At 48.3% G+C, this 10,317-nt stretch overlaps 1 protein-coding gene across 1 annotated transcript in view; it reads right to left on the minus strand.

Moving 5' to 3' along the window:
- Positions 1 to 6,510: 6,510 nt before the first annotated feature.
- Positions 6,511 to 10,317, minus strand: part of ZC3H12D (zinc finger CCCH-type containing 12D) — a 9,380-nt gene continuing 5,573 nt past the window's right edge. The window contains exons 4-5 of the mRNA XM_010288376.1: positions 8,239 to 8,345; positions 6,511 to 7,547 (exon numbers count right to left, since the gene is read on the minus strand). Of these exons, the coding sequence (XP_010286678.1) occupies positions 6,511 to 7,547; positions 8,239 to 8,345 (1,144 nt within the window). The remainder of the gene's footprint in view (positions 7,548 to 8,238; positions 8,346 to 10,317) is intronic.

The following is a 10,317-nucleotide window of genomic DNA, read 5'->3' on the forward strand; positions in this document are numbered from 1 at the left end:
CATCCCCGGAGCAGTCAACCCTGTTTCTAGTGCTACCACGTTGTAGACCTGGTAGTGCTACCACGTTGTAGACCTTGTGGTAGACCTGGCCATCGTGGTTTTTTAAAAAATATATTGTTGGGGTCTGCCTTACAGATGTCAGTTGCTAGACGTTTCCTAGAGGCATTCCACTTGGCTGTTTGTGGTTTTTCTTTCAACAACTCTAAGCTCCTTTAGACAAATACAAATATTAGAACATCGAAGTGCAGATGCTGACCTAAAAGAGTGTCTCCCAAACACCATCCCTGGTTGCATATGCAGTGCCATGAAAGATAAAAGGAAGTAACCACCGGAGGCTATTTTTCCTACTTTTCTACTCGTCTAGAACTTGGATTCTCTGTCCCTTTTTTCTGTAATATTATGTTATTTTGACTTCATCTTAAAATTATACTTTTTTCCCCCCTTCTGCAAGGCTTAAACATGTCCTAACTTAAGAAAGATGCGCTAAAGGTTTAAAGATCTTCCATCTGCTGCTTTAAATGAAGCCAGGGCTCCAAATCCACCATGTGTCATATGTTATAAGCAAAAGGATATTCAGATGCTGAAGTTCTTATCCGAGAATGTTTCCCTGCTGGAAATAACATTTTTACAAGCTTCTGTACTCCCTTCAGTCTTTTTCTAACAGGACCTCCTGTGGGGAGAGCTCAGTATTTCTCATGCCGATGATAGTTTTGAGTAACATTTATAATTGCCAATGGCTGAGTATTTTTTGGCAATAACAAGTCATAGTCAAACTTGCTTCCCTGCTAAAAATTTCTTTAGCACTGCTTTTGGAGCGGTGTTCGGATGGACTGCAGCCTTTGCCAAGCTATGGTGGCATTTATACTTTCAGTTTCCCTGGAGCTGCAGAATGTGGTTTTATTTATGAAATGCATTTTGCCATTTACCATTTCAAATGGTGAAAGCCATCGCATTCCTCCGCGCTTCTCCTGCTACCCCCTCAGCAAGTGCTGGTTGCCCTTTAGTCCTGTTAGATGGTTCTCATCTCCCGGCAGCTCTCCTGCCGACAGTGTGAGGAGAACGTTATTCCTGTAGTAAAAAAATGGGTCTGATCTGGAAACCAAATTGCCAGACGGTGACCATGCCTTAGTCTTGTCTTCGTGTTCAACGTTGCAGTTCGTTCATATAGTTGATACCGCTTCTTATTTAGCGTTTTTCTCAGTTGTTTGGAGTCTCTGCAGGTATCATGGGTACCAAGCTCAGCAAGCTGACAGTCACGGGAGAGCTGGGCCCTGCTTTGCTCAGTGTTGCATGTGTGCAGATGGATGGCAGCCACCCTTTTCAGCCTTACTTTGCACAGCAGTCCCTTTCCGAGGCTTATCATACCGTGTGTGACATACAGAGTCATAGAATCACTAAGGTTGGAAAAGATTTTTAAGATCATCAAGTCCAACCGTCAACCCAACACCACCATGCCCACTAAACCATGTCCTGAAGTGCCACATCCACACATTTTTTGAACACTTCCAGAGATGGTGACTCCACCACCTCCCTGGGCAGCCTGTTCCAATGCTTGACTACTCGATAAAGAAATTTTCCCCAATATCCAATCTAAACCTCCCCTGGCACAACTTGAGGCCATTTCCTCTTGTCTTATCGCTAATTATTAGATTCTACCATCTCTACATTCCTGTAATTTTATTTAATACTTTCTTGGTCTTCTGTGAGAAAATTTATTTCTGTTTGTCCAGTTTGACTGGTTTTTTTATGCCATTCATGTTTTGCTGCCTGCTTCTACTCTATGGTTTTCTTCTGCCATTCAATGTCCTAATGACCATTTGTCTTCTGTATGAAACCAGTAGCATTAGTAACTCCCTCAAACGTACAATCTTGGTGATGGTAGGTGAAGGATGAATGTTGCTTTTACAGTAGGATTTAAGGTAGTTAAGAGCATATGGTGGCGAGTTTCTGCTAGCGTCCTGTTTGATCCTCAGAGAAGAGAAAGCCATACGAAGTCAATACAAGGACCTGTGAATGTAACTTTGCCTGTTTCCTTCCCCAAACAGCTCTTGCTAGGAAAGCAGCCTGAGCATATCGGGTCTCTGCCAGACTAAAGGTATCTATGGCATGGTTTTAACAACAACAAAAACCAAACACTATTAAAAAAGGAAGGAAAAAAAAAAAGAAAATTTAAAAAAAAAGAGAAAATTAAAAAAAAAAAGGAAAGAAACCCCTGAAAAACCCTCCAGTTGGAGGGCAGGGTTGAAGGGAGAGATAGGATGCTATCTGGGCTTGAGTGGGACGAGTACGTGGCACAGCAAGGGAAGAGGTGAGCGCCCAGAGCAGGGAGGGAGCAGGAAAGCGAAGGGAGCACGAAACAAGAGTTTGGGGTGGCCATGGGTGAGGGTGTGTGGTTTTGCAGAGGTGGAAGGAGAGGTGTTGGGATGGGGAAATGTTCTGTAAAACTTGTGACCCACTCCATAAAGTGGAAATCCTGAACCCAGGGAGAACGGGAGGAAAAAAAAAATCACTAAAGAGTTCCTCCGAGCCTGCTGCAAGACTGCAAGGTGGGGAGCCCAACTCGGGGCGGAGGAGGGACGTGGCTAAAATGCTATAAAAGTCCCTTCACCATTGATTGCCAGCTGTCACACTTTCTTAATAAAGCGAAGGACAAGTGGTGCTGTCATACTAAACTCTTCTTCTCAGGAGTTCGGAGTTCAAAGCATCCCGGTCCCACCGGCGCCCAGGAGGTAGATGCGGCGGCGGGCTTGCATGAGTCGGCAGAGACGCGAAGGCCTTACGGTGGCAGAGGGAACGAGTTACGGCTCCAGGAGTAAAGCTGAGATGTTCTGACTCCTGCCGTGGGGAAAGTCCGTGCAAAAGGTGGAAGACAATATCTGAATTGTTATCGTAGAGATATGTACGTGAAGGACCCGTATCCAGCGGAGCAGTCTGTCTGCTAAAGGCTTTCAGCGGAGGCTTTGGGGGGTTTTTTTGACTTGGGGAGGTGGTCTGTCATGCTTGGTGAAGTACAGGCTTGCCCGTTCTTCCCTAGCAATCCAGCATTTTCAAGGAGAGAAGCTGTGAAACCTGTTATCTTCTGTTTAGTTGCTTGTGATTATTTCAAATGTTTGTTTACAAATTTTGCCAGCTCTTATGGGAAGCGAGTTAAAATATTAGCAAAACTTCTCAGAATCATCAGCAAACACGAGTGTTTGATACAGAGCAAGATTGCTGTCTACTTCATAGACCACCTTATGGCCTTAATTTTTATGGTATCTAAACTCAGCAAATTAGATGACTTGTCATCAATGTTCTGTGAAGGAGATGGTTGATAGTTCTATACTTCAGAAGAGGCGGGAGGGAGGTACTGTGGGCTGCCCAGGACTGCGTCGGGTGCAGAGGACCACCCTCTTTCCCCCTTTTTATGCTGAGGAGCTGTTGCAGGGGTGACTTCCACCCAGGGCTTTTCAGTGAAATATTTGTATCTAGTTTCCCTAGCCCCTCACACAGGAGGGCGTCTATGGCTTCCTAACTTTTTGGAAAAGGATAAGAGTAGAGAAGGGAAGAGGGTTCTCTTCTATGACTTTTTTTTTTTAATTATTATTATTTTTTTAAATCTCAAAATGAACTTGGCAACTCTGCAAATCTCCCTTGGGAAAGCAGCCCATCTCCTGGAGAATTGCTCCTGCTGCTTCCAGCTTCTTCTAAGAGAGTCTTGACAACAAAAAAGCAAAGACTGTCAAGGGCTTTCCGAGCCCGTTGGGATTTATGGATTCATTTTCAACTTGGCAGCGAGAGCTGGACTTGAATGCATCTCAGCAGAGATACCAAAGAGCAACAACCTCCTACCCTCTCTGTGCAAAAGCTGCCACCTCCTTTCTGCTAGCAGCCCCTTCCTTACCTCAGGAGCTGACAAAGCCAGAAAGCACTCCTCCTGTCTTGGAAAGCATGAAAGGCTCTGCAGCAGAAACTCCCGACTCCCGGATGCTCGTGCTGTGGTGAAGCAGCGACCCAGCCCGTGCTCCCCGCGGGCTCTCGGCCAGCGGCATTGCTCCTCTCAAGCAGGCAGTGACGCAGCACTGCTGCTGAGCTGCCCTTCAAACAAAAGCTCCATGAGAAAAACCCCGCTGGTGAGCAGAAGAGCCAAGAGAAACCAAGCTCTGTCTAGCGCCAACGTCTGATGTATTTTCTCAGACGCTTTCTCAGCAGAACGCACGTTCGATGTGTTTCACTGAAAGATTCCCCAGTAAATAAGACAGAAATGAAAGAAAAATACATTATAAAACATCAAGAGAGGGTTTTGAAGGACCACCACATTCATGCGCACCCTCAAAGGAAAAGGAGAAAAAGCTTATGCACGTCTGCGGCAAGCTGAGGGCACTATATAAAGGCAGCACGCCAATTTTCCTATAGATCTTAAATTCTTTCCGTGCTGGAATATGTAATGTACATTCCAGGCACAAAAATAAATGTTGACATGTACGGTTATATCCTGCATGTATATTTTCTGAATGCTGTCATTTGGGGCTTGCTCTGTTTGAGTATGTGGAAGATACTTGTTCGCTCTGCATCGCACTTTCTCTGCGAGTGCATGTGTGTGTATGGCTGTGTGTGTGTGTGTGTGTGTGTGTGTGTGTGTGTGTGTACAGCAGTACAGCTGGTACGGGGTGTGGGGCAAGCCCATGGGCCTCGCATAGGCATAACAAGCATTTAATCCATGAGATCTCTGAGGTCGCTTCAGCGCGTTAAGCGTGGCGTGTGGTGTATATCAGCGCAACTAACGATGGCGGTAGAACTTGGGTACTTTTCAAAGCATTTCGCAGGGCATTTATTCCATAGTTTTGTTTTAATGTCATTTCTAATCTTGATGTAATATGCAGTGGATAAATATACAAGCTATTCTGGTGATCCAGTTATATATTATGACTATAATTAGTGGAAAATTCATGACACATGGGAAAAAACTGTCATGTTCTGTGAAGATAAAATATACCTCCAAATTAGAATTTCTTGGAGCCAGCCACATGGCCATAAGAGATTGAACTGATAAGTATACTTACTTCCTGAAGATTCTTTAATGACCACCACCAAAAAAAAAGCTGCTGGTGATTTCCAGAGGGGAAACAGATCGAACTATCACCACTTTCAAAAGATGCATCATGTGATAATGTCATTAAAGGTAAATAACTACTCCTTAGTCACCTTTCTGAAAGCAAGAGAATTCAGAGTTGTCATTGAGGGCCGTGTTTAATTCCTGCCTGGGACCAACATCACTGATACATCACTGATAGTACTTCAAAGAACCTGAGAGATACTGCAGGGTCAGAGAGTTTGTAAATCCCACCTGAATGTTGGACTTGATGAAGCATCAATGCCAAGAGGAACTGGGGGGGTGGGGTGGGAAACCACCACAAAAAAGAAAAAAGATGATAACATTATTCAAAACAAAGTGTTCTAGATGACCATTTTATAATGTACTAAAGCATTTTTAAAACATGTCATACTGACATACTTAAACTTTGGTATAATGCCAAAAACCTTCAGGATCAACCTTAATATTTGAATTACAACCTGAAGAATGCAGAGGTTAGCAGCTTTACAGCTTACTGAAAATCAAACATGTCCCAACAGAACACAGTCTAAATGCTTGTACTCATAAATCAGCTGCATAATTGCATTGTGGGACCATGTTTGGTAATTAAGGGTTAAGTCAACAATAGTTTTCTTGTTCAATACAACAGACACACTTTAAAGTTGGGGGGGGGTTTCCATTGGCATCACCTGGGTTTTTTCTTTTTTGAATTAACAACCCTGAGCCTTCAGTCAACATCAGGACTGACTTAATTGAAGATGACCTCCCTGATTTGACTTATGTTGTCCATGATCCCTAAGAAACATACCTGCAGCTACCTCCAAGTGCTCTGATGTACCCCCACCGCCTCTGCTAGCGACTCTATGTGTTCACAGCATTGGTTTATAAACCAATATATATCAGTTTTGAAAGCTGACTGATACAGGGCTGGGCCTGTATCTGGCAATAACAGGGACCCAAAGATGCCTTCCAGCAGTGAGCACAGCCCTGTGTTAGGGGAAATATGGGCCAAATTACTTTTTATGCTAGCAGAGCAAGTAGTCATGGGAGGGTCTGTGGAGAGCCCTTTACTGGGGACAGTGGAGCATGGTCCTTTTCTTTTACAGTCATTTGAACAACAGGTTAGGACTTTAAAACATGCCTAGTATTTCACGGTGTTAATGAAGAACCATGCCATCCTGAACCCAGGCACCAGTGAGGTTCAAATGCTGACAGCCCAGTTACCCCAAGCCCTCCTGTTCACTTCCCCAGGAGATGAATGAGATCCCAGAGCTTTTGCCTTGACTTCATGCCCCATAAGACACACATAGCTCGTTGATGCTTAGACTTGTGCTCCTGGAAGAGCTATAGCCATTGCCATGCTAAGTTAAGCCTCAGAGCAGCATCTTTTTTGCCCCAGGACTTGTGCTTGTTGGGAAAGGTTTGATCTGGAGGCCTCACAAGTTTCTGTGTCTTTGAATCAGTAACGTCAAGCTAGCAGTATCCTTGATATCAGGGTACAAAGCCATGAGGTGGTTCACCTCGGTGTAAGGGAAAAGGGAGCACAGCTCCCCGTGTACCTTGGCTTGCTGGGCAGAGGGTGGCCTTGCAGCTGGGGTGGGCCAGTAGGTGCTGTAAGAGGCATCGGGATAAGCATGGGCTCTCTGGAAGAAGCCCAGTCTGTTGCTGGAGTCTGACAGGAAGGGCTGCCGTGGGGGCCGGCTGGTGAAACAGTGCTGCTGCGGCTCGCTGTGCAAGTGGAGCGGGTCAGGGGGAAGAGCTGCGGACTCCAGAAAAACAGGGCGTCGAGTCTCCAGGGCCTGTTGGTGCTGAGCACCGTCAGGGACGTAGCGGCTCCTCTGCCCCATCCCGTGTCTGCCGCAGCGCTCCCGAGGCCAGCTGTGGCCGGGGCGCATCCCACCCCGCACAGGCACGAGCACCGTTTGCCGGAAAGGGCGTCCCAGTAAGCCGGCATGCTCCAAGCTCAGGGCGGGGTGAAGCGAGTACTGGTTGTGCCTGAGGTCACCGCAGCGATAAGAGATGATGTCCGCCACCTCTCTGCCCCGAGGGGTATGTATGGACCGGTAGTAGCCGTAGGTGTCATCACCAATGGACAGCGCTGACATCTTCTCCAGGAGCAGCTGGTCTTGCAGCGGCTCTGGCTGTAGCAAGGGCTGGTCCAGGCCCAGGTCAGAGCCGGGGCCGCCGGCCCAGATGCCAGACGGCTGCTCAGGACAGCCCCCCCAGGACCGCCCGGGGTAGCAGGAAGCCCCTGCACGGCCGCTGGCTTCTCGCAGCGTTTCTGTGCCGGCATCAGGCGCTGCAGGGTCTCCCCGGGTCCTGTACGGCGAGCGGTTACGCTTCTCCTCCTCTTTCCCCAGGCTTAACGGGACCTTTATTTTGGCCCTGAGCTCATCAGCAACTGAGAGCTGAGCTTGATATGGCCTCTCTGGGTGGTAAAATTTGCATTTATTACCATAGGTGCATTTTTTACCTGAAAGAATTAAAAAGAAAAAAAAAAATCAAACGAGAGCTTGTCGCTAGCACCCACGTTGATTAACTTATTCATCGCTTCTTCCCCCGCACTGCGCCTTCGCAGGAGCGTGGCGAGCACAAACAAACAGCAAAGAGGGGAAGTGGTATTTGCCAATTCACTATTTTTGACCCCAGCTTTAAATATTGCTGACCTAAACAGCAGCAGGGTGATGCAGCAGTGAAAGGAGCTTTCTGCTATTTTGGAAGTGTCTGAAATTCATTCATGTTCCAGTTGCTGCACTCAGTGGGGTGGGAGACCTGCTGCTACAAAAAGAGTTGCCTTAAAAAAATGGTATAGGGACTTGCCCCTGAGCAAGCTCCGCACTGCTGGAAAGCTGCCGGGAGCGGGGAGAGGGGAAGCGTCTGGATGGCCCCCCACGTGCTACGATGCGAGCCCGCCCTGCAACGCGTGGGCAGGCAGGGAGGGATGGAGGAGCCAGAAACAGCGGCTGCCTTTGCTGAGGCTGAGCCACCTCGGCAAGAGAGGAAAACAGCATCACACGCCTGAGCGGCCCCGCCACAAGGCCCTTCCACACGAGGCGGGACAGCAGCTGGCGACGGCGCTTGCCCTTGGCGGAAGGAGAGCGGCACCGGGGAGCGAGGGGCAGGAGGGCGAGGGGTGGCGGTTCGCAGCATGGAGAGGAACCCACCGTAGGGACAAGGCTGCCATTTTGGTTCCGGAAGCACTGGCTTTTTGCTGAGGAAGTTATTAAGAGTGGGTCCATGCCGGCCTAATGGATCATCAGGAGGCATAAACCTGAAAAAGGAAAAAGTCACAGGGGTAATAAAAATACCTTCAGCTTTTGGAGCTGAAGTGCCATCACAGCTTGTGGAACAAGCTTAGGGAAGGAAATCATTGTGATCCTTCTGTGGCCTGGCCTTCGGGAGTCAGGCTGCGTTACCAGACGCCGTGCCCTCCCGCCTGCCAAGACAACAACGCTTCAGCTTCACGTAGCTGTTGGTTTTCCCTAATAACTTAAAACAAGTGGAAGGGCACGGCAGCCCGGCGTAGCGCTGGCCGGCCAGCAGCCCCAGCCGTTGCGGCATCGCTTCCATTCCCTCTGAAGCAGCCGCAAACTCTTCTGTGGTCCCGGCCCCGCGACCCTCACCACCAGCTCCCTTCCACAGCAAACACACTTCTCTCTTACTGAATGCTTGCAGGAGAGTGAGGACTAAAAAGCCAGCAGTTAATTCAGAGCCAGAGCTGATCATGCACCTGGTGTGATAAACAAGCCCAGCCTTTTTCAAGGATTCAGGAAAGGCTTCCTGCTCTGAGGCCTGCAAAATGCTCAGATAAAACTGTCTGTTCTTCTGTGCCAGAAAGAAAACTAAAAGTAGCATCTCTGGACTTCGCGAATGAATCTGCACCACACCCACCCGTGGAAGAGCTCTCTGTCAGGTGAAGAGAGTGAAGGGCAGGAGGGGGAGGGAGGCAGGGAATTTGGTGATCCACGTAATGTTGGTGAACCACGTAATGGGACTGAAACCTCCAACTTCAGGCTGTAGTTGGAGAGAGGTTCCCAAAGCTGTGCAAGAAGGTCCTGCTGAAACTATTCACAAAATGACGGAATCACTAAGGTTGGAAAGGACCTTCAAGATCATCAAGTCCAACCGTTAACTCAACGCCACGATGCCCCCTAAACCATGTCCCGAAGCGCCACATCCACACGTTTTTTGAACACTTCCAGAGATGGCGACTCCACCACCTCCCTGGGCAGCCTGTTCCAATGCTTGACCACCCTCTCTGTGAAGAAATTTTTCCTAATATCCAATCTAAACCTCCCCTGGCGCAACTTGAGGCCATTTCCTCTCATCCTATCACTAGTTACTTGGGAGAAGAGGCCAACACCCACGTCGCCACAACCCCCTCTCAGGTAGTTGTAGAGAGCGATAAGGTCTCCTCTCAGCCTCCTCTTCTCCAGACTGAACAACCCCAGTTCCCTCAGCCGCTCCTCATAAGACTTGTGCTCCAGACCCCTCACCAGCTTCGTTGCCCTTCTCTGGACACGCTCCAGCACCTCGGCATCCTTCTTGTAGTGAGGGGCCCAAAACCGAACACAGGATTCAAGGTGCGGCCTCACCAGTGCCAAGTACAGGGGCACGATCACTTCCCTACTCCTATTCAAACGGGCTTCACAGTAACAGCTAGACTTTCTGAGGGAAGGGTTCTGAAAAGGTCTGGAGTCCCTACGAAATAGGAAGGAAAATACCATATAAAAATTTGTAACCCATTAGTAACTAGGGAAGATGCCTGGTGGTAGTTGGAGATAACAGGCTGGAGCTTCGAGAAATAAGACTATGCTGATGTTCAGCGACTGCATTTCTGTGAGCAAGGTTACAGGGAAACTGAAACCCAGTGCCAAGCACTGGGTTTTGGCGATGGACGAGCCAAGGCTCCATCCTGACCCAGGGAGAGTGCCGCTGTGTGAGGCGGCTTCTCCGCGCGCGCTCGCCTGTGCGCACTGGGTGCCTCCGAGTGCATTTCCCCAGCCAAACTGATGGCTAGCAGCACCTCTGCTGCTCAGAAAGTCAGTCAGACAAGGTTAGGACGTACAGACTGAGGAGCACACAGCTCAGCCTCGCAGGCACGGTGCAAGTGTCTTAATGAAAACCTTCCCCAATGGGGATGGTTAAGGGCCAAAGAGGCCAACTTCTCATCTCTCCTCTTCTAGAAAATTATTATTACAAAAGCATAGGGGAAAAAAAGTGCTGTTCTGCCTTGTAGGGAA

This window comes from Phaethon lepturus, unplaced genomic scaffold (genome assembly GCF_000687285.1).
Source record: "Phaethon lepturus isolate BGI_N335 unplaced genomic scaffold, ASM68728v1 scaffold39115, whole genome shotgun sequence".
NCBI classification, from domain to species: domain Eukaryota; kingdom Metazoa; phylum Chordata; class Aves; order Phaethontiformes; family Phaethontidae; genus Phaethon; species Phaethon lepturus.